This window comes from Bos indicus x Bos taurus, chromosome 26 (genome assembly GCF_003369695.1).
Source record: "Bos indicus x Bos taurus breed Angus x Brahman F1 hybrid chromosome 26, Bos_hybrid_MaternalHap_v2.0, whole genome shotgun sequence".
NCBI classification, from domain to species: domain Eukaryota; kingdom Metazoa; phylum Chordata; class Mammalia; order Artiodactyla; family Bovidae; genus Bos; species Bos indicus x Bos taurus.
The window spans coordinates 32,173,958-32,198,832 of record NC_040101.1 but is presented as its reverse complement, the minus strand read 5'-3'; the positions used below and the strand labels follow the sequence as shown (position 1 = coordinate 32,198,832).

General features: G+C 38.5%; 1 protein-coding gene across 5 annotated transcripts in view; it reads left to right on the top strand.

The window, feature by feature from the left end:
- The window catches only part of R3HCC1L (R3H domain and coiled-coil containing 1 like), a 71,873-nt gene that overhangs the window by 17,580 nt on the left and 29,418 nt on the right, over positions 1 to 24,875 (top strand). For 4 of the 5 annotated variants that reach the window (XM_027528697.1, XM_027528701.1, XM_027528699.1 and 1 more), the window contains exon 3: positions 20,439 to 22,261. In XM_027528697.1, the coding sequence (XP_027384498.1) occupies positions 20,453 to 22,261 (1,809 nt within the window). In that variant the 5' untranslated portion in view covers positions 20,439 to 20,452. Of the gene's footprint in view, positions 1 to 18,437; positions 18,523 to 20,438; positions 22,262 to 24,875 lie in introns of all 5 variants that reach the window. The other variant, XM_027528698.1, reaches the window with a different exon arrangement.

The window sequence follows — 24,875 nt, the reverse complement described above, 5'->3', positions numbered from 1 at the left end:
CTGGAGAAAGGTGGAGAAGGATAATGTTTTCAAATGGTCGTGGGAGTAGATAGGAAGAAGTACAGAGATTATTCTTATGGGGAATAGAAGAGAGGGAGTTCCTCTCCTGACACCTGGTTAGGTTCTTCAACCATATGGCTTTGAGGGTGAGGCAAGGTGAATGAGGAAGTTTCAGAGATAGTAGTAGATTATTATTGTCAGCACTTTTAAGTCTGGAAGGTTATTGGAAATAGTCATGCCATGAAAGCATTAATCTTTCATTCTTACCCTAGTTGATTTTCTTGTTTTACTGCAGCAGTCTTTGAACTCTCTTTTGGTTGCTTTGCATTTATACAGATTCTAAGCAAATTGCTAATATTTATGAAATTAATAGATGATTGTGAGAGACCATCTTGCTGAGTATCATCAGGCAGTCTAGTGTACTGGTTAAATGCAGGGACTTTGAAATCCTAACCAGCACTTAACAGCTATGTGACCTTGAGTTGCTTCTGATTTCTCATCGGTAAAACTGAGGTCATAATACCTATCTCATAGTACTGTAGCTGGAATCAAATGAGAAAATACGATACATAAAATATTGAGCACAGTCCCTGTCACATCATGAGCACTCATCAAGTGGTTAGCTGTTTATTTTTTTCTTTCTCTTCCTCTACTGCTCTGCTACTACTTCAGTTTTGCTTGTGGGGCCTAAACCTTAATGGAACAGAAAACATAATTAGACATGGTTCATTGCAGCAGATTTTGAAAAATATGTCATTGTTCCCTGGCTTAATCTATTTCTTAATAGATCTTTCTTAACCAAATAGAAACACCATAAAAAGACTTTTTAGCGAAAGGAAAGGATCTTTGTGTTGACTTGAGATTGCCTTGTAAAAAAATTGATTATTCTAAAATGTATTTGTTTAATGCAAATAAAACAGCTTTTCTATGAACTTAAGGAGTATATAGAAATAAGAAAGAGTTTAAAGCACTGTCATTCCGTATTATTCACCTAGTACTGATAATTTTTTCTTAGGAGGTACCTTATTTTTAATTCCTAGGAGAAATGTTTTGTCTGGTCCTAAGAGTAGTTGTAGCAGAATTCTCATCTAATGTATGAGGACGTTTTTGTGGGAATGGGATGGAAAAGTCATCCTGATCATTTACACTAATGGAGATATGCCTTAGGGTGGATAATATATTTGGTTTTGATGTGTATTATGTGGTTATTTTTGCAGCACAATTAACTTCCTGATTAAACTTTACTCAGCTAGTATATCCTGCATATATATACTGGGTAGAAAATTGGTTAAAGGCAGGTATGATGGTTAGCTTAACTAACTAGTTTAGTTTAGTTGATGGGAGATCTGGGGTTGTTGTCTCAGTTACCACTCAAATAGTTCCAAGTCTTAAGTAAATTCCTCAGTTTGCTCATTTTAAAAATGAGTTTATATGACATGATTTTCCAAGGTCTTTTTCAGCTATCTGTAAGGCTGTAAGGTTTGTATGGAGGTAACTTGACAATCAGGAAATGCAACAGTGACCCATTTTGACCACCAGAGGGTGGAGTCCAGTCAGTTAGCTAGTGCTCTGTATTTGACCAGAATGTGGTGTCCTTGGAAATGAAGAGGACGCATTGCTCCTCTGTCCATTTAATTTAAGTTATGGAGCCTCTGACTTTTCTGATTCTACTTGCATTAGACATCTTTCTGCTTTTTTCTTTTCAAACTTCTAGATAAAGAAGGGAGAAGAGAAGGATAGAGGTTTCTTATTGTCAGGGATTCATCAAATTTTGTTCTCTAAGATAGCAAATGACTCTCAGGTGACCCATTGGCAACTTTGATGGGGAGCACAATAGTATTAGTGGCTAAATTTAAATTACTTGTGGCTTCCTTCCTCCCCAAACACATAGGCAAACACATAGGCATACATACAAATAACAGTCAATCCTCATTTCTCTCATTCCTTCTGAAATCCCAAGGATGAAAGTGGGATATCTGAGAAATGTAATAAGCACAATACTTTTAATTGAAGTCTAGGTTTCAGCCTTGCTTTACTGCTTAATATCTATCTAACCAGGTGCATTACAACCTCAGATCCTCAGTTTCTGTATTTGAAAAATTAGGATATTGAATTATTACCTATACAATCTCTTTCAATAATGTAATTCTAAAATTATGTAAAAATTATTCAATGTTTATGTGAAGGGCAGTGCTATTCTTGATAAGACATTAATTTTTATAAAAATAGCACAGAATTTTTCCTATTTTTTGCTTGAAATAGAATTATAGGTGTTGTTAAGGCATAAATATTAAAATTTTAAAGTAAACTACCATTATGGCAAGAAGAATGACAGTTGCCTTTCCATTGAGACATTTTTCTAACCCCCAAAACAAATACAAACAAATTCTCTGAGCATTGGCTCACAGCAGCAGCGAGTCAGTCAAAAGAGGTGGGACCAGGAGCCAGGCCAAGCTGATTTGGGGTATAGTTGATAGTAAAGCATTTAGAGAAGTCATCTGGGAACACGTGAGCTTAGAATAGAGGGCACGTGGGATCTAGGAATCTGTATTATAAAGCTGGATTCAGAGTCCATTTCTTTAATCACACAAGTGGAAATAACTTTGATAGAGTCCAGTTGTATGAGTCTGAGAGCACATGATAACATGGAAATAACAAAGGGGGCATGTAGTCCAAATAAACAAGCAGAAATGAGTGCCTAGAAGGTGACAGACAAGTGGATGCAGAAGTGTGCTTGTGAAAACAGGCAAGGATTAGTACTTATGATTTGATATGTATACAAGAGAGTAGAAGCCAGCCAGGAAAACCAGATAGAAACAGCATTTTAGGATTATGTGCAAATACAAAATTTCAGTCCATCCTGGTTTTAATCACTCTCCTTGATGTTGGTAGTCATGTCTCCCTGGAGTATCCAAGGTGCCCATACTTGAGTCTAGTGAGGATATCACTGACACACTGTATATAGTTTATATGATTCTAATAACTTCACATTCCACTGGATACACAAATCCACAGATCTGCTCACTATAACTGCAGAGTTCATTTCACAGAACTGGCTAGTAAAAAATTTGGCAGGCAAGCTAGCTTTTCAAGTGCTCCTAGGAACGGAGCCCAGCTGTTCCCTTTGGGCTTTGCACTGTTGGAATTCATTGAGTTAGCAGCTAGAAAGAATGGGCTGTAACATTTTCAGCCTGGTTCCTGACAGCAAAGCAAAGGTGTTAGAATTTCTGTTCTAGAGGTTTACACTGCAAGTAACTTAACCTGATTGTGTGTCTTAATATTACTGGGCTTCTGACCGCTGAAATATGGCTTGGATCGATGGTGGTTTGGAGAAAGTAGAAGGAGGGCTATCCATCATTCAGAGGCTCCATAGAAGCTGCCTGATAATGCTGCTTTCACCAAGCAGCCATCTGTCCATCCATCCATCAGTAGGATGAAATGAGATTTAGCGGAACAGGCAGCTGTAACTCTGAGACACTTTCTAACCAACAATTGCAGCCCTGGCCTTAGTCTGACCACAAAGCACAGCACTGGGGTTTGGCGGGATGTGGCGGCAAGCACAGCAGTCTCATTCCCGTCAGTACCAGCCTAGAGTGTATTCAATATGAGGCTGAAGCCCAGCCGAATCTCTTGTACATAATTCGGCTAAACTTCGGGTGATGAGCAAGCAGTAATTCTCTTTCAGGTCCAGTATTGTTTTACAAGTTGAGCAGACTCTTTTGATGGAGAATTTTTTGTTTGACTTGGAGAAGAAATAGAATTAGGAGCTGATTTAATTACTCTAGAATCTGACCACACAGTTTAGTCTTTAACCCATATTGTATGTTGGCAGAAGGCTTTGTAAATGCCAATGAGTCAGGAGGACCACCTTTTTCTCAGTTGTAAACACTGTGGGCGGAGGAGGCAACGGCACCCCACTCCAGTGTTCTTGCCTGGAAACTCCCATGGGCGGAGGAGCCTGGTGGGCTGCAGTCCACGGGGTCGCTAAGAATCAGACACAACTGAGCGACTTCACTTTCACTTTTCACTTTCCTGCATTGGAGAAGGAAATGGCACCCCACTGCAGTGTTCTTGCCTGGAGAATCCCAGGGACGGAGGAGCCTGGTGGGCTGCCATCTATGGGGTCGCACAGAGTCGGGCACGACTGAAGCGACTTGGCAGCAAACACTGTGGGAACTTCTGCTGGCAAGTCCCCATTTGTCATGGCAGTGAAGGATGAGGCTAAATTAAATTCAAGGATAATTCAGTGATTTTATTTTATCTAGATTCTTTTTTCTCTAAAATTGGCATTTTTTTACCTAGCTTGTTATAGAGCAGAAATTGCTTATTTCTCTCTACTCTGTATTAGTGGTGCCAACATGGAAGGAAAGTAAATGTGGGCAGGAAAATGGGTCCAAGATAAGAAGCAAGAAGGGGACTACCCCTGAAGTGGATTATGAGGCTCTGAGTATTGACTGTTACCTGTTGTCTTCCTGGTTCTCCTGCTTTTCCAGGGCACCGAGCCTTCTGAGAGCCTCTTGCTCAGTATGGCTCTGTGCTCACTTTGCCTGTCCTGGTGCTTCCCTAGCCGTGGCCAGATTTCTTGACTGTTTTCTTGCAGTGGTCAGTTCAGACCTCTGCTCCTGCTCTTTGTTCTGAAGCCTTAGCTCTTCATTTTAGATTGGGGGAAGGGTCGAGGGAGCCTAATGTACCGGAGATACCTCGGAAATGAGAGCCTTGGATGAATTCCTGGGCCTATTGATCCACCGGCAGTTTATGCATCCTGACATTCATAATCTCAGTAGGTTGCTGATGTTCCTGATTAATGGGCCCAGGGGCTGTCTATCCGTCACTTCACATTAATTACTGAAGAGGTGTTTTTCCAGTGATTTACCTGACAGCGGGCTGTGATAAATACCCGTAAGCAGAGTGGGCAGTGATTTATCACAGGACCACACCCTCCCCCCACTTAGCCTTCCCCCTAACCACAGGCCAGCACTGGGACCTGACCAGAGAGTGCCCCCTCCCCATAAGCTATCTATCTCCATAATTGCTTGAGGATGCATATTTACTGGGGCATGGGACCTGGCAGATAGCATTCTAGAATTTGTGCCAAAGATGATGAAAAATAAATCTTCCTAGTAGGAAGAGTAACTAGTATGTTTTTTCATGGGGCAGAGAAGTATATATAAGGTGCCTTTCTGTTACTTTTTAAGAAATCTGATGGAAATACTGCCTACCTACTGTGCATGTCCTGAACACTGTGGTAATCGCTCTGCAAGCTTTAAAGAGTAGAGAAAGCAGTTTTCTTTTCAGTATTTGTAGTCTGTCCAGGGAGAATCTGAAGACATATGAGAAATTAGAGAACATTTCATGGCACTAGTATAATCTTGAGAGGATTGGGATAGAACTCTAGGGTTCCATTTCTGTGAGAACCACGCTCACCAGCCCAAAACCAAGGGATGGACTCAGAGACACAAAGCGCAAGGAAGGCGAGGCTTTTAACGACAGTCTTGTAAGATCTGGTGTCCTGTGGGCAGGCAAACCCAGGGCCATTTCAAGCAGTTTGTTCCCTGACATGCAGGTCCCTTCTCCCTGTTCCTGACTGGTCCAGTATTGTGAGATGTACAATCTTTCTGGATGTCACCTAAGTTTCGTTATTTCCTTATTAGGCTATCCTTTCTCCCTTCCCAATTTACATCCGCATTTTTCAACAAAGACTTTCTTGTTAGTTTATCCCTTCCCCCAACATCCCGTTTGCTTAGGGACCCTCCAGGTTGATGAACTATGTCACGTCCACAAGTCCTTAGGCGTGGTTAGAGCTGGGGCACAGGTAATGGGTGGAGTCCTGTCTCTTTAGGATCCAGTCTGACCTCCCTCCCCCAACCCCGACTTTATCTGAAGAGTTCAGGCCTCAACCTTGTCGTGTTTGCAAGTTCAACTGCTAGTAATTTTTCCACTCAGAGCTACTTAGTTTGCCTTGAAAATGGACCGCTTCAAGTTTCTATTTCTTACAATTTTCTATTTTTTAGTCTTTGAAAGTAAAATTTAGTTCAATATTTCAGTGTTTTCCATGGGTCAGACATTGTATTTAACTCTGGAAATATGAAGATGAATGTGGTATAGCAGCAGATCTTAGGGAGCAAAGTTTGATATCTTCAATTTTGATGTTTAACCTGTTGTGTATAAATAAAATCTGCAAACTGGCTTTGTTTCTTTTGAAACAAAACATAGCATACAATTGATCTTCTTAAGGAGGAGGCAATGGCACCCCACTCCAGTACTCTTGCCTGGAAAATCCCATGGGTGGAGGAGCCTGGTAGGCTGCAGTCCGTGGGGTCGCAAAGAGTCAGACACAACTGAGCAACTTCACTTTCACTTTTCACTTTCATGCATTGGAGAAGGAAATGGCACCCCACTCCAGTGTTCTTGCCTGGAGAATCCCAGGGATGGCGGAGCCTGGTGGGCTGCCGGCTATGGGGTCGCACAGAGTCAGACACGAAGTGACTTAGCAGATCTTCTCAAAGAGCTAGTCCTTGTAGAGAGAAACTTACTGTATTTAATCACATACTTTCCTTGTATTCCCCAGATGTTTTTACTCAGCATTTAGTGTGGTGGGTATTTTAGAACTCTGTTAGAGAGTTCAAGTCTTTTAAGACTCCAGAGTTACCTAAGGTAGTAACCACTATCCCTGATAGCTGTGGTAAGTTTTATACAGAACAGAGTGGTGGGTGCCAACAGGGTTTTCCTGGTATTAGGAGGGGTGAAGTCTGATTTCCAGAAAAGGGGAAGTTAGTGGTAAACAGCCCACGCTATGTTGAGATTTTAGGGGTTAGGTGGGCAGATATATATGGAGTCATATTGGTAATTTTACTTCTTGAAGTGATGAAGTTAACAATAAACATGGCATGTTAGCACAATATTAAAGTTAGGCATCTATGATTCAGAAAATTCAGAGTTGTTTTGTTGAGGATTTACAATGGGAGACAGTTGTAAGCAGTCAAAACTTGGTTTCAGTTACGGCTCCTCTACTTAGCAGCTAGCTGTGTGACCTAGAGATTTAGTTACCTTATCTGTGAAATGGTAATAATAACTATATATACCTCACGGTGCTGTTAAATGAGATAGTTAGTATATGAGCACTTAGCACAGTGCTTTCCACTCACTGACTTCTTTAGTGCAGGACAGATGCTGCTCAGTGGTTTTAAAAATCCAACATATTGTAAGGTTTTTATAATCTCAGAAATATTCATAGTCTTAGTGCTTTTCAGTATTTCTTGTGATTGGGATGTATGTGTGTATGTATATATATATGTATATATCTGTAAAAATAGATAATACTTAAAAACATAGAGCATCATTTCTTTAATGGTGGAAGGACATTGTGGTTTTTAAGAATGAACCAAGTACAGGGGACAGGCCTTTAATCTGGCTGTAGTTTGATTTTGGTCTCACCATTAGTTTGCACATAAGGCCTCTTTCTGTAAATATATTTATATCATGTGTCATATATACAAGTTAAGAAGAGTCTATGTTAGTAGGAAAATAGCGAATGAATTGAATTAAAAAGCACATTGGTAAAGAATTCTTAATTTTGACCAAGAATACACATGCTTTTCCTCTATTCACAGTCTCAAGTTAAGCAGAAATGTCTGAATTGATAGTACTTCATGTTAGGAACGTTGGTTTTTAATTCTGATTTCTTATCAGACATTTACTGAATGCCATCCATATGCCAGTTATGGTGTTGTGCTTTGAGGATTTAAAAATGGTAAGGTGTTTCTTACTTTCAAGGAACTCAAGGTATAATTGGAGTCAGACAAACTAATAGTTTGATATGGCAGCAGGGGTTGAAAATACTTAACTTTTCTCAGAAAGTATTCATTGAAATGTACAACATGCAGCAGGCGTTCAGAAATCCTTTAGGGCTGGGTCTCAGAAGGAACAGTCTGAAGCCATCCTTGGCAAGTAGGTCTTCAAATGGCAATGGACTGTCTTGGGTTTGGATTCACTACAGGACAGGCATAGGGTCATCCTAGACACGGTTAGACCAGTTAGACCTCTGAAAGCTTCCTGGTCAGTTTTGCTGACCCACTGGTGTTCCTCTGGCTTTTCAGTTCCAGGGCCCCATTATATCTTTTGGAGCAGCTTTTGAAAAGAAAGGAGAATGGTAAAGGCCTCTAATTTCTATGACATCAACTAATGGATGTAGTTATTCCTAATATTTTTCTTCCCCAGAGGATTATAAGATATTAAATTGGAGGGCATTTAACACTGGTATATTCATTTTGCCATAAGGCAGTTAAGAGCACAAACACTGGAGCTATATTATCTAGATTAGAATCTGGCACTTTCTAGGTCCTTGGCCTTCAATAATATTGTTTAACATCCTGAGCTTCATTTTCTCATCTGTAGAATTTGGTAATGATTTCACATTGTAGGGTTGTTGGGAAGCTTTTAATGAGGGTGTCACTGTTTTGAACATGATCAAGTAAGCTACATAAGATCTGGTAAGTGGCCAAAATAGGTATCATAAAGTTCATATATTAAAGTTCATAAACTTTGCTCAAATATGAAGCATCTCAGACCCTTACTTACAAGCCTTTTTATTCTTATTCCGTATATAATTTGAGCATGCTGAAATTTACAGTATCCATTAGACTCAAAGAAATAAAAATGCTTAGAGTGGCAAGAAGTGACAGGTGGGGAAGAGATAGGAACAATAAAAATCCTGTAAAAAATTACTGTTTTTGGAACAATAAAAATCCAATAAAGAATCCACATTCTTTCACAATGAAAAGATGTATCACTCAACAAGTGGCCAGTTTAGCCGTTTGAATAGAGCTGTTTGACTCCTCGTTTGCTTCCAGTTAATGAATCTGTTTACCTTCTGAGTAAGGGCCTCTAAATGAGTGTCTGCTGCTGCTGCTGCTGCTAAGTCACTTCAGTTGTGTCCGACTCTGTGCGACCCCATAGATGGCAGCCCAGCAGGCTCCCCCGTCCCTGGGATTCTCCAGGCAAGAACACTGGAGTGGGTTGCCATTTCCTTCTCCAATGCAGGAAAGTGAAAGTGAAAGTGAAGTCGCTCAGTTGTGTCTGACTCCTAGTGACCCCATGGACTGCAGCCTACCAGGCTCTTCCGTCCATGGGATTTTCCAGGCAAGAGTACTGGAGTGGGTTGCCACTGCCTTCTCCGAAATGAGTGTCTACTTGGTTTAAAACCTTTTTTTTCTCTTCAGTTCAGGTATGTTAAAAGAGCAGGCCATGATTCACTAATGTCACAAATTATCGTCTTTATTCTCTTAATTTAAGTCCCAGCATACATTTTGTAAACCTGATTTGAATAGACGTAAGAATAAACCTCCAAGTGAATATAGAAATTATTTTGTTTTCAAGTGTGAAATATGTCCCTGTTTTAACTAGTGCAAGTGCGTTTATGGAAGGATGCATTAAGCAAATTACAGCAGAATCAGTTGTGGTTCATTAACAGACTTCATAGTTTTTAAAGTATGAAACCATTTCTTTGCTGTCCAAGTATAATTTTTCATGTTATTATATTATGAGCAAGTGCCTCTTTGTTGTGTTTGGATCAAGGTTTTTTGGGTTTTTTAAAATGAAGCTTGTTCGCAGAGGGAGAACATTTCTTGGTTTCTTGTTTGTAAAAATGTGCTTGACACTGGAAGTGAAGGAACTTGAAAGTGAGGAAAGATTGGGTATATCCCTTATTTTATTATTTTACTAAAGACTTCTGGCCAGGTGATATAATCTTCTAATTTTTTACTCATGTTTTACTTTTTCTTTTGCTCCACAAACAAAATTCCAAATCAGTTGAAACAGAGTATGTTTTCTATCCCTGCTGTGAAAATTTCTGACATTGAATATGCTGTTTTGGAATGGTTTTTCAGTCATTCAAGTGATATTTAGAGTGCTTATCTCTGTAAGGTGAGAACACAGATTTAAAAAAAACCTTTTTTTAGGTTTATTGCATAATGCTTTTGTGTTTAGGGAAAAAATTACTTTTTTGGTTAACTTTACACTTCATGGGGCTTCCCTAGTGGTGCAGTGATAAGGAATCTGCCTGCCAATGCAGGAGATACAGGTTTGATGCCTGGGTCAAGATCTCCTGGAGTAGGAAATGGCAACCTGCTCCAGTTTTCTTGCCTGGGAAACCCCCGTGGACAGAGAGGCCTGGCAGGCTACATACAGTCCATGGGGGCACAGAAGAGTCGGACATGGCTTAGCGACTAAAACAGCTACAAAGGCAGCACTTCATTAAAAGTTTGTAAATGACTATTTACTGCTACATTCACAAGATTATGAAATAACTCCAAAAATGGATGTATGTATATACTGGCCATTGATAAAGAAGTAGAATTCATTTGTTTGTGTTCCGTAGATTAAATTGAAGTGACTGAAGAACTGGCATAGGCTATAATGAATCCTAAACCTTTCTAAGGCAAAAATAACTAAAAAAAGCTGTTGATTATGTAAGTTTAATTTATATATGAAATAGTGAGGCTCAAGATACCTTATCTGTCCTGAGGTAAATATTTGAGCAATTCAGAATATCATGTTCTACTTATGTTTTTAATAGTATAACAAAGCAGGTATTGATAGAATTTCTAATCTTATGATTGCTAACTTTTTTGTTAGAGGATTTTAAAACTGTTATAAATATGCCTTTATTACCTTAAACTCCCTATTCCCTATTTGTATCATTTGTTTCTCCTTTCCTATTGGATCATTCTTCCTCACCTCATTCCAGTTAGGTGTTTATCTCTCCACCTCCACTGAAACTATTCCAGTGTCACCACCAACCTCTATCCTGCCAAATCCAGTGGAAAGTTCTCAGTTCTTACTACTTGACTTTTCAACATTTAATGCAAATGATTACTCTTGCTTTTTAGAGAATTGCACGCTTCTGTTTTTTTTCCTCCACGTCCTAAGCTTGGTTGCATCTCTTCCTCCTGACCTCTAAAGTTGTAGGTCCCCCATGGTTCAGTTCCCCTGGTCTACTATCTCTGTCACTCCCTGAGCAGTCTTATTCCTGTTCTTGGCTTGAATCTTGATGGTGATGATTTCCAAATTTTTATCTTCAATTCTTATGCCTCCTCTGAGCTTCAGACTTATATTTCCAGTTGCTTCCTTAATAGCTATACAGTGTCCAGCAGGCATTCACATTTAAAGTATCCAAATCACAGCTCTTGATTCCTCTTTTCTTATTTCCTTCCTATCTTAGTAAATTTAACTGTCATCATCCAGGTTGATCAGACCAAAACTCTTTAGTGGCTCCTCTCTTCCCATCACATCCCATACAACCATATCATCAAGTTTTTGTTGGCTTTGCCTTGAGAATATATCATTAATAACCTTTTCTTGTGACCTCCTCTGTTAGTAACCTATGCTGCATGTCTATTTTTAGACATAGAGATTTTCTTCCTCAATTCCTGTCTCGTATTGTCAGTTCCTCACATTTTTGCTAGAATAATCTTTAGCAAAGGTAAGTCAGATCATGTCATTCTCTTGCTGAAACCTTCCCGTGATTTCCCAACACATTAAAAATAAAGTCTAAACACCTTGTCTTGGCCTGCAGGTCTCTCTGTTCCGGCCCTTCACTGTCTTACTGACTCGTGTGCCTCCTTTCACTCTGCTGTTGCCACACTTGGTTCCTGTTATTCCTGTTTTTCAAATTGGGCCTGCCTCATAACGTTTGCACTTGCTTTTCTTTTTTTCCTGGAATTCTCTTTTCTAGGTAATTTTTGTAACTCTGTAACTCAACTCAAGTATCAGCTCAGGTATTAAATCCTCAAAGTGTTCTTCCCCACTTTACTATATGGTCTTGCCTTCTAAAATAGCCACACCCCCATCACTCTGTATTCCTGTCCCTCTTCCATCACATTTACCATGGTCAAATATTATATATTTAAATGTTTATTTTTTCTCTCTACCATTACCGTATAAGCTCCTTGAGGCCAGACTTTGTTTTGCTTATTGCTCTGTTCCCAGTGTCTAAGATGGGACTTAGCACATACTACATGTTCAGTAAATGTTTGTGAAGTGAATGGGGCCCTAAGTCTCACCTAGGGGTTGGGAGAACATCACCTATTGAGAAATTTCACTTGCCATGATTTAACAGGTAGTATTTATTTGGTGCCAGATACAGTGCTATGAGACAAAAAGACACTAACCCTACACTGAAGGAACTTAATTACTGTTTAGAAGAGAGCCAGACATGCAAATACGTAACTCTAAAGCAATATGATAACTGTTTTAATGAAAGTATTTGTATTATAGTGAGAACTTATGGGTAGGGCTGTAGCATATCAAGGAGTCAGTGATGTAATTATAAAGGAGTTAACCTTTTAGGTGAGATGTGAAGGACATGTAGGAGATTATCAGGCTGTCATCTGACTGAGAAAATAATGCATCTTAAATCACAGAGGTGTGAGAATGCAGCTGGGCATGTTTCTAGTCCTACCAGAGTTGACTCAATTGATGGACTGTAAGTCTGATGTTAGGAGTGGCTGCAGATGGCCCTGGGCAGCTGGGCAGTTTTAGGGTGGCAGTGGAGCCAGATCATGTAGGGCCATGTCTGCTGTGCAGACATGGTACTTCAAAGGATGTGCATGATAAAGAGCCACTGAAGGGTTTGAACAAAGAAATAACCAAATCTGACTTGTATTTTAGAAAATCACAGGAAGCAGTATAGAAATAGAATGAACAGTATAGAAGTAGGTAATTGAAATATCAGAGATAACGACTTCCAGGTTTCTGGCCTGAACTACTAGATTGAGAGCGATACCATTCACCAAACTATTAAATTAGAGCGAGAAAGACAGTGAATCTTTCAGAGGGGATGGCTAGGAGTTAAAAGTATGTAATTATATTTTACTACTCAGAAATCTGTTTGTTTACTTGTGTCACTTAATATATTTTGTATATTACATTTAATTATAAACATTCTAAATCTACTCTTAGGATTCTTTTATTCCTTTACAAGATACACATATATGCTACTGAGCTGAAGGATACTGGCATTTCTTAGTTTTGTCTGCTTCTAAGTAGACCAGTGAGAATAAGAATGCTCTTGATAGTCCAGTAAAACAAAGGCAGTTGTTTTATTAATAAGCAAAGAAGTGATTCTAAATCTAGGCCCTTCATAGTTTTAGACATATATGAAAAAATGCTCCCAAATTTGTTGAGGGTAAATTTCACCACATAGGACCTTTGTCCATTCAGTCTTAATTTATGAATAATAAGTAGACTTTACTTCTTTTGAGGCTCTATTTTTTGATCATTATGAAATTTGGGAAATTAAATTGTGCAGAGATAAACTTATCTGTACATTCATGGGTTAGTTGATTCCTTGGTTTGTTATATTCCCTTGCTGAAAGTGAAAAAAATCTGAAATAGACAAGACACAAGAGGAAAAGCAAGACCCTGTTTGTTCTTCTGGCATTAAGGTCCCATTAGAAATAAAATACAGACCACAAAAGTGAGCCACAAGTGCAACTTTAAATTCTCTAGTAGTTACATTAAAAAATACAAAAATAAACAGAATCACTTTAATGTCTTTTATTTAACCAGTTATATACAAAATAGTATCAAACATATAATCAATATAAGAATATTAATGAGACACTTTACTTTTATTTTCTGTACTAAGTCTTTGAAATCCAGAGACATTTTATAAGCACAACACATCTTAGACTGGCCACTTTTCAAGTGCTCAGTAACATTTGGCTATTGGCTAGTGTATTGGACAATGTAGCCCTAGGTTCTTCTTAGGCCAAAAAATAGAGGTTTCTCAGCATTCTGCAACATTGGTGAAGTTCTCTTCCCAACATCAAATATTTTCTGTGCTGTCTTATTATCCTGTGACATATATTGAAGAGGTTGCCCTTTTCTCCATTCATCATTTTCCTACTTATTTTGTCCAATAAAAATCTGTTTGTCAATTTTCATTGCCAAAAACAAACAAAAAAATTTTCATTGCCTTTGCTTTATCCTACACCAATTCATGGTAATGGCCTGTTATACTAAAGCAACAGCATATCTTTAAGTTTTAGTAATTTTGTTTTTAATTATAAAGATAACTACATTTATTGTAACAAATTTGACCAATTCTGTGCTAAATGTATAAAGAGAAATTCTTAATTCCTTTCTCCTCATGTTCTGCTCTCCCAGATGTAACCACTGTTAACAGTTTAGATAATAGCCTTTCTCCCCTTATAAGGAATGTATATTTTTGAGAAAACTTTGTTAAATGAGAAAATCGGTACTTTGAAAATATATCTTAAAGTGGACCTGTTTAAAATGGTGACTAAAGTTCATAATTATTAATGAAAATAATTGCTAGGGGCAATTTTCTGGCATGAAAACATTTTACCATGTATTTAATAAAATTTAAGTTATAATTGCAGCTGTGCTATTCTTAGAATTAACAAAGAATAAGTATTAGTACTTTGTTGTTACAATTTTTTTCGCTGAAATTGTGTGATAGTCTGATAGCATCCTTTTACTTTGATTTTCTTGGTATTTATCAAATAGATTTGGGCTTCCCCAGTGTCTCAGTGGTAAAGAGTCCACCTGCAGTGCAGGAGATGCGGTTCGATCCCTGTGTCAGGAACATCCCCTGGGAGAAGGAAATGGCAGCACACTCTAGTATTTTTGTCTGGGAAATCCCATGGACAGAGGATACTGGCAGGCTGCAGTCCCTTGGGTCTCAGAGTCGTATGCTGCTGCTACTGCTAAGTCGCTTCAGTCATGTCTGACTCTGTGCGACCCCATAGACGGCAGCCCACCAGGCTCCCCCGTCCCTGGGACTCTCCAGGCAAGAACACTGGAGTGGGTTGCCATTTCCTTCTCCAATGCATGAAAGTGAAAAGGGAAAGTGAAGTCACGAAGTCGTGTCCGACTCTTCGCAACCCCATGGACTGCAGCCCAGCAGGCTTCTCCGTCCATGGGATTCTCCAGGCAAGAACACTGGAGTGGGTTGCCATTTCCTTCTCCACAGAGTCGTATACAACTTAGCAACTAAACAACAGCAACAATCCTATAGATTAGACGAGCTTCAGTTTTACCAAAACTGTTGAGAGTGTTAGCAATTTCTCAAGAGATTTTTCTTAAGCCCTTGACATTTCTTTTCTTGATTTCTGTCCTGTCATCATCCTTGTTAGATTTTTCTCTTCTTCACTTGTTCACTGGTTTGATTTTGCTGCATCTTCATTCCCCAAGGGTTTTGCTCTGAGATGAGTACTCCTTCAATATTATTTTATAGACTTCATGAAATCCTGCATTGTTTTCAGTGTTTGTATTTTCACTTTACAATTGAATTGCGTTGTGTTTACTCTGTCTTATTGGATGCTTGCAACATGAGGCCATTAGTGAGTGAGTGAGTGAGTGGTGGGGCAGAGCCAGAGCACCCAGCTGCAATAGATGTTAGTGCCACATAGAGTGGGTTTTATAAGTGGTCAAGGCACTTTTGATTCCTGTGTAAACTTGTAACTTGAAGAACTCAACTGCCTATTTAAATAATAGCTAATTTTTATTGAGACTTTAGAAATGGATTTTATAAGTGATCAAGGCACTTTTGATTCTTGTGTAAACTTGTAACTTAAAGAACTCAACTGCCTATTTAAATAATAGCTAATTTTTATTGAGACTTTTAACATGACTGGCAAATTTCCATATATGCATCATGTAATTTGTTCAGTGTGTCTGAGAATAAGTCTTCTGTTTTCTTCATTTTATACTTTGAGTAAACAAAGGCTTAAAGTAGTAACTTTTGCCACAATGAAGCTAAGTAATTTGTCTGATATAAGGGCTAGTCAAGCATGGGGCTGGGAACCACAGTCTATACTTGATTGTACTAATGTGTACACGCACACACTTCTGTACGAAAAAAGAAAAAAAAAAAGGATTGTAATTTTCTTGTTTCACTTAGTATTATGTTTTGGATATGAAAACATATCCAAATATGTTTCATTTGGGCTGTGAATAGGCTGTAATTTTAAGAAAACTTCCCTGTTTAGATTTTGCGTACAGTTTTTGTTTATTTTTCATTTTAGTAATGTTGATGTCCTTGGTAACTAAGGGGCTTAGATTTTAATAGCCCTGTGAGAAATGAGTGGAGGTATTGGGCCTGGGAGAGATGAGGTGGAACTGAGCTCACCTCCTAAAGCCTTGATTTCTCAAAGTGTTAACCCTCACTCAAAGGGTAGACTAGGAAAAAAAAGATTTACTTAGGGTTACAGAAAGAAAGTAAGGATGCTTGCCTGTTTTCACCTGGGTTCTGAGTGAGGGGGGAAAGTTTCCTAAGATTGTGTACCTACTATTTTATTCTCATCTGGGTTTGTGTTTTATATTTGTGTTTACTGCATCATTAAGAACACTTCAAACTTAAAAATTAACATTAATGTAGAACCATTCTATAATAGAGAAATGCATATAGTCTGGCTGTTTGGAGTTCCCATTGGTAAAGCCCCCCTGATGTTGAGCTCAAAATTACAACAACAACAAAAGAAAGCAATACTTTAGACAAAAGGCAGAGACACAGAGACAACAGAATTAAATCCTCAGGAATTTCACAAAGTAGAACTATTAAATAATTGAAATTACTTGCACAGTTCATTTAAAAGTAAATACTACAATTATAGTGAAAGTGAACATCACTCAGTCGTGTCTGACTGTTGTGACCCCATGGACTATAAAGTACATGGAATTCTCGGCCAGAATACTGGAATGCATAGCTGTTCCCTTCGCCAGGGGATCGTCCCAACTCAGGGATCGAACCCAGGTCTCCCACATTGCAGGCGGATTCTTTACCAGCTGAGCTACTAGGGAAGCCCTTAACATTAATAAAATAGAAATATTAAAAATGATTAAAGATAGAAGAAGAAAAACAAAACTGTTAAAAACCATAAAGGCCATGGAGATCAGGGCCAGGGTGTGTGATAAATAGCACTTCACAATAAAACTTTAGTCATTAAAAAAAAGCTGATTGGATAGCATGTAATGTTAATAGAGAATGTGAAGAGAAAACTAGTGATACAGAAGACGGGTGCATAGGTGCTGCCCTGAATAAATAGAACTGGTAGAATTCAAAAGCATAGTGTTATCCCAGTAGAAAAGCAATTGTAAACACAACCAGAACACTGAGTGGACACCTGAGAAAGCACAACGAGTAAGAGATTGAGAATCATCGGAGAGGAAGGAGAGATCCTTAAAAGCAGTGACAGACTGATGACAGACTTCTGAACAGTAACAGTAGAAGTCAGAATACATTACAGCATGGGAGCAATGTAAAGATATCTTCAGACAATAAATATGTTGTAAAATAAAAGCTTCATACAGTTGTCTCAGAGACATACAATAATGATCAATGTGCAACATTACGGGAAAGGAGATAATCAGACATTATTGCTCTCTGATGTGATGCAGTAGGAAGTTCATAACACCATGTATGCCATATACTTGCTAAACAAGGATTAAATCCCAATTCTATCAAGTCAGTAGGTCAGCCACCATTTTTAGGAAGTTTAGAGATTATATATAAGAACTTATTAGTGCTAAAGAGTACAAGCAGCAAACTCCAGAATGTGGGAAATTCTAAAAGAACATCTAACCCGCTTTCTTTAAGAAATGAATGGCAACATAGGAAAACAAAAACAGTGTTCACTGATAACACATTGGTAGCTTGAAATTAACCACGATAGGCATATTTACACCACAGAGATCAGCAAATGCCCTAAATCAGGGTTTGATTTATTGCTTATTGATTGTCTAGGCTTAAAATGATGGAGCAGTGCTGATAATGCTGACTTACAAAAGTGCCGTGTCTTCAGCTATTTATTGTATTGTGCATAATTCAGAAAACTGGGAATATATTCTTTCATTCAAAAATGATTATCCACTTCAGCAAAGAAGTCACACCACTTACGTTGGTGACATCATTGATGTAAATCAAAGTATTACCCAGTACCCCAAACTACACTTGGAAAGCCGGTTGCTAAACATTTACCAGCACAGTGCTGGTCAGGGCATAATCAAATTCAGTGCTTTGGTAGAAAATAGACAATAATGTAAATTTATTATACTGTTATTCAGCTTTCAGAATCATCATGGTAACATATAGGCATTAACTAAGAAAAAAAAGGTTAAGTTTCAAAAGCCATTTGCTGTAGCATAAAATAATTTAAAATTTGAAGCCTTTGATATATGTCTATTGTGGATGACAAATAGAATCATATTTAGAGTTTGAAGAACACTTAAAATTAATACAGGAGAATCTGCCTTACAGATAGAAATTCTTTCTCTAATGTTAATCCATTGTCTAGGTTGTATTTAAATTATTCTAGAGGCAGAGCCCATTTACCTGATAATAGTGCTGGAGAATTCTAAAAGTAGAGTTCTTTTTTATCTTGAGGTATACTTTGTTTTCTTTTAATTTTTTCCAGCTAGTTCTGGTAATTGACTTCTGGAGAAACACAGAAGTAGCCAACCTTGTAGACCAACCAGCCGTGTAAAGCAACAATCCTTCAGGTATGAAGGTAGCTGGACTGTCTCCGTTTAGACCTTTTTGGGCAGAGTATACCTTTAGTTTCTGCAACCGCTTGTGTCATATATTTTCTGGACTCTGTATTTTAGACCATGTTGCCTTTCTAAACATCCACGTCACTGTCTTTTGACTTTTATTGACTTTGTAGATGAAGTAAAAGCCTTTAGACCTTTTTTTTGTGTGTGCCTGTTAATACATTTTATTCTATGTTGCTTGAATTTTTTTTAACCCAAAGCAAGTCTTTGTATTTATTCATTCTTAGTCTTAATATTGTTTTCAACACAGCATTCCCAATTATAGAAATGATATTAAATTATAATTTTATCATTTTTGGTATTTATTAATCCTGTCAATTTTGTATCAGTTGCACATTTGATAAACACAGTGTTTATTGTTTGCATTGAAATTTTTGTTTAAAATGTTGAACTTTAAAAGGTATCAGTAATACAGTTCTCCATTAAATAGCCCTCTCTGAATTTACTTCTGTCTTACCATTACTTTTTGCTATGAGTCTACCTACCAGTTCTTAGTCACCCGTATTTCACTGTCTTACAGTCCATCATGATGTGTTTGTCAGATGCTTGGCTCAACTGAGACTGGGTTACCACACTATGTCTCTGGTGTCCTCTCCAGTGAAATATACTTCAGTACTTCTGTTTTTGAAAAGTAGGCATTTTCAAAAGATCCTGGCATGGTTAAATGTTGAAGTCACATTCTTCCACAAATGGAAAGATAGAAAATCCATGGAGAATGATGAGCTAGATAGTTAAGACATTAGAAGAGAAAAGGGACAGGTGGGTCACTGGGCTAAAAAAGAAAATAGCCTGAGCCATGAAAGTGGAGCTTATTCAGTGAGGAAGTATTCTGATTGGGTGAAATGGTAGGGATCTCTAATAGAGTCAACAGGATTTGTTAGTCTTTCCCTCCTATTACCTTTTTCCTTTGAAAGGTATGTGGTAAAATATTAACATGGTGCTTCTAAGAATCCGCCTGCAATGCAGGAGACCTGGGTTCAATCCCTGGGTTGGGAAGATCCCCTGGAGAAGGAAAAGGCTACCTATTCCAGTAGATTGGCCTGCAGAATTCCATGGACTGTACAGTCCATGGGGTTGCAAAAGAGCTGGATGCAACTGAGTGACTTTCACTTTCACTTTTCTGAGTGTGTATGGGTGTTTCTTTGCTATGTGTAGGATCTTCTTATTCTCTTTGCTCTGGACAAACTAGTACATACTTCAGAGTGTTATTTTGAGGATTAAAAGAATAACTCACTGTGAAATTGTCTAGTACATTCCTCTGTATTTTGTAGATAGTAGATAAAGTTATATTTAACCTTTGTTAAATTTTTCCGCTTGTTAAATTCCATTGGCCAGCCATAGTAGAGCTTGTCAAGGAGTTAACCACTAGGTTGTCTCATCATATTCCTTGACCTCCACCTTCCTTTATTGTACCCAGACCGATTTATTTGCTACTGGAAGGAAGAAAAATATATAGTAGGTCACTTGGTTAAATAGTGTTAATAGAATGATGACTTTCTCTTTCCCACAACCTATTTCTTTCCTAAAAATCATAGTTTACAAGCAGCATCTAGAAAACAGTCTGATTAGTTGTCTCATTTTCTAGCCCACATTCAGGCTACTCTTATTCATATGTTACTCTTAAAATCAGCAAGATAGAGGAAAGAGGCTATAAAGATAAAATCCATGGGTTCCTGAGTTATTTTGGAATTTACTTTCCTTAGTTGCTCACCTGATTGCATTAATTAGTTTATGGCAGGTTTTACTCTCTTTGAACTTGAGAATTCTATAGGATGGATTAGTAGGCCCTGTCTTTAAAATCTCTCGGTTCAATACATTGTAATTAGTTTTTGGTAATTGAATCATTTTGTCTTTTTCTCTTTCAGATTGAGGTGGTGCCATGCAGCAAGAAGCAGAGAGATGCAGAGTTCGAGCCAGGAGGCCTGACATGGCACTTTATGTACCCAAAGCTCGAAGGGGTATAGTACTCCTCAAATCAGGTGATGAGGGAAGAAGCTGTGGTCCACCTAACTCCGTGGCGAAAGGAGAACAAAGGGAAGATTCTCTCTCCCAAAAGGAGATCTTTCGAGACAAATGCGAGACTCCAAGACTAAGTATTAATTCTGATAAAAAGGAGCACAGTCGTAGAGAAGGAAAGAAATCTTCAACAAAATTTAAAAAAGATACATGCCTTCAAGAAAGAAAGAAAGATAGGGTTTGTACTAAGAGGGCAACTGCAGAATCCAAAGAAGTATTGTCCCAAGGACATCAGCAAAGAGTCTTGAACACTGGGGTTGTACCTAGCATACCTTTACAAAGACATTTTAAACCAAAGAAGGTAGAGTGTTTGGAGGTTGAAACCAGAGATGTGGTAGGACACGATGGGTTGCTTCTGTCTCAGTCTTGTTCAGAAATCAGTAAGGCTTGGGTTCCAAACAAGCCATCCACAAACGTGGAAATCTCTGATATCAAGAGAAATGAACTAAATGGGGAAATATTTGAAGATACAAATTTGGAAAACAGAATGGAAACTGATGCCAAGATTATGAAGATACTGTCCCAGTTTCCTGGAGATTTTAATTCTGTGGTGAAACCTGAGAGTGTGATCTCACCAGTAAAACAAAACTCTGATTCTGGAATTGTACAACGAGGCATGCAAACCTTAGGTGGAATGCTGAAGCACAGCAATGGTGCCATCACTACTGATTCTGTTCCTGGAAGTTCAGATGGTATCATTGGTCAGACTCACATAGACTTGGATGCTGAGAATGTTGGTGATACAGCCAACAGGACAGATTCCGTCTCTAGTCAGAAAGGTATGGATTCCATTCCTGAGACTGTGGGTCACCTCTCTCATCAAATGACTATGAGCAGCAAATTAGAGAGCGCAAATGACATTTCTGATCCAACAACGATTAGAGAGTGTGAGGAGAATGACAACACTGCCGATGAGTTATCTGTAAAGCACGAATCTTCTGACACAGCTGCCCTTGCTCATGAAACATGTACAGATAATGAGTCCGAGAGTGTATGTGACATTACCAGTAAGACATGTACAATGGACATTACACATACCATATCTGATCAGATAACTGTAGGCAGCCCTTGTGTAGTTGAAGTTAGAGTAGCTGATGAGGCGTGTAGCAACACAGGGAGTTTCTCAGACTGTTTAGAAATGAATGCAGATACAGCCCTTCTTCATGCAGCTAAAAGTGGGAATGACACTGAAAATTTCAGTGACCTGACTGCTTGCTCAGATGTCTATGCTGAGAGTATTTCATCTAGTTTCACAGAGTCAACAGGAAAGTTGATAGAGAGCTTGTCAGATTGTGCTTCCTCCTTACCTATAAAGAAGATAACTGGTAGTAATTGTAACACTTTTTTGGACTCTGAACCCAGTATGTTAAATGGGACAAACGTGTTTTCAGATGGTGCCTTGGGCAGTGATCTTGATGGTACTGGTGATATAACAGAGGCATTGCATGAACTTAAGACTGCTGAAGAGTTCAAAACAAAAGAAGATGGCGACTCAGAGAATGTGGAATTTGGTGTATCCTTTCCTGATATAGAATCAGTATCTAAGGAAACATCCGTGGAGCCTAAAGCAACAGATATATCTCACACAGAAAGAAGTGCTGCTACTGAGGAGAGCTGGGAGTCTATGTTCAATGACGATGGTGAGTGCCTGGACCCGCGTCTTCTACAAGAGGTATGTTTTAGTAGAAATTGCTTGCCACTTAGGTAGTTTATCAATTCGTAGAACCTAGGATTTGGAGAATACTTTTAGCAGACATTTTTGTACAGTCACACATTCACTCATATTACATCCAGTGTAACAAACTAATAGGATTGTAGATTGCAGAAAGAATGTCTGACCTTTAAGAAACAAAACGTCTCCTGGTAAACTATATCTCTAATAGTGGAATCCTGAGAGAGCTTACTGAATAGATTAAAGATGAGTTTAATGGCTTCTGGCTAACTGTTGAGAAAATACATAGGGAAACTTGTTTGAAAAGGCTTTTCTGTGTTGACAAGATGTATTTTACACCAGCCTATTTGAAGAGAAGAATAATTTATTATTCATACTTATTTTATTCTTCCAACAGATGTTGGAATGTTGTTAGACACTGTAGAGGGAAGGAAGGGTGTGATAAAGGAATGTATGGTGGTTTTTTTTAATAAGTTTGTGCTGAGTTAAAGAGTAAGTGATTGTTGAATATATCGCAAAGAGTCGGACACGACTGAGCGACTGAACTGAACTGAACTGAGGTAGAGTTCATAAATGCAAAATGTTGGATTTGAAGGCATTTTAGAAATTATTTAGTTCAGTCTTTTCATTTTCTTGATTTAGACATTCCCTCTCTATCCAGCATTTAAATTCCTTACCATGAATAAGAATCGTTGGTTTTGAATAGTAGAATCATTTCCCCTTTTATTCCTTATAGTGAGTTCATATTACCTTTGCCCAGAAGGGGAAAAAAATCATTTCCCTATAAAATCTCCAGTTTTATACATGGGAAAATTGAAGGTTAATGGTTGTATTTTTAAGAAAGGAAGATTCAGGATTTCAGTCTACTGTCTTAATCCTGTATTTATGTTCTTTCTACCAGACCACTTCCTCAAGTATAAGATAGTTTTGTATGAGTGACTCCACAGAGTGTTTTAAATGCTAAGTGATGAGTCTGTTGTTTCCGATAGTTGAACCAGAAGTACAGAAAAATGTTTACAAGCCCGTATAAAAGAGACACGTGAAACTGAAGAGGGCAACCCATTGGACAGAATTGAGTTTCCAATATCAAGCACTTCCTCCTTGCTCTTGGGAGGTGTTTGCATACACATTTGTACCAATTAATACTTGTTATTGTGAAGTCAGGAAACAGTAGATCTTAAACATTTCTTAGAAAGAATATAGAGCAGAAAGGAATCTACATATTAATGTTCACGAACCCTTTGAAATTGCATGCAAAATTTTGTACGTGAGTGCAGTCTTTGATAACTTTCATCAGATTCTCCAAGGTGATCATTTCCAAAGTATGGTCCCTGGACCAGCAGCATAAGCATCACTAGGGAACTTACTAGACATGCAAACTCTGTAGCGAGATCACATGCACATCAAGTGAGAACCACTGCTCACAGGCAACACGCAAGCTTAAATTATACCAAGATGTGAGTGTGGTAACATAAGCGGGCCGTCAGCTCATAATGAAAAAGAAAAACACTGGTCAGGCAGAGATTTTAGACCCAAATCAGGTTAAAATATACTAATAATATGGTGAGTTAGGTGATTATAGAGAAGTTATTAAGGACCCAAGCATTGGGAGAAGGCCTTAGTCTTGGGAAGGAAGCAGTGTTCTTAGTTGGCAAAGGGACTGCTTAAGGAGGTGAGAGACCACAGGTGTGCGTAGGTGAGAACAAAACAAAGCTTCTTGTAAAAGGAGGGCATAGAACACAGACCCTGTTTATACATGGTAGGACTCCATAAATATTTACTGAATGAATGTGAGTCAGTAGGGCAGAGTTGTCTCTGCCTTTCTGGGTAGCCTCCAGGAGCTTTCAGACATCACAGCTGCTTGAACTTTGATTCTGTGTGGTAGCTTAGGGCTATGGCTTCTGTGTTGGGAGGAGGGAGGTTCAGGTGTGCAACTCTGGTGTTAGATCTTAACACTGTTCAGGTGAGAAAGAATTTAGGCAGCCAAGTCTCTAGAGGGGCATAGTAATATTGCCAAAGAAAACACTGGCTTGAACTAAAGTTGGGAACAGCTGGAAATCAGAGCTGGTGGTGTTTTAAGCTGAAGATAGCCAGTGCCTGGGCATTGTGTTTGGGTATCTTTTGAGGTGCTTGGTAACATTTGGGATCTCTGTTGAGGCACGAAGATAGATGAGAGCAGGAAAGAAGTTGGATTGAGAGTGCAAGTAGTGGATCCAACTCCCAGCTGTTGTCTCCTGTGCTTTGCGTTTTAAAACGTGTAATAATGATAATGTTATTAAAAGATGTCACAAAGCCAAGAAAATTAATAGCCTTTTGGTGACTATTACTCCTAATTTATTATTTACATTGTTCCAAATGTACTTTATTAAAGTAAGTGTCTGCTTACCTTGAAAACTTTCCAACCAAAGATTTTTGGCTCTTTTCCCACCTGGCCTGTTTTCTTTGATGACAATGGCTAGCCATAGAGGTGTGCCTAATACTTCTGGTAGGCAGGGAAGTATGCTCCGAAGCAGGGTGTGGTCATCATTGGCATGTAAAGCAATTTCCTGACCTTTTGAACTTCTAAATCTGCCTGAGTCATTAGCTCCCAGAACTTCAGCCCTTGATGAGTCTC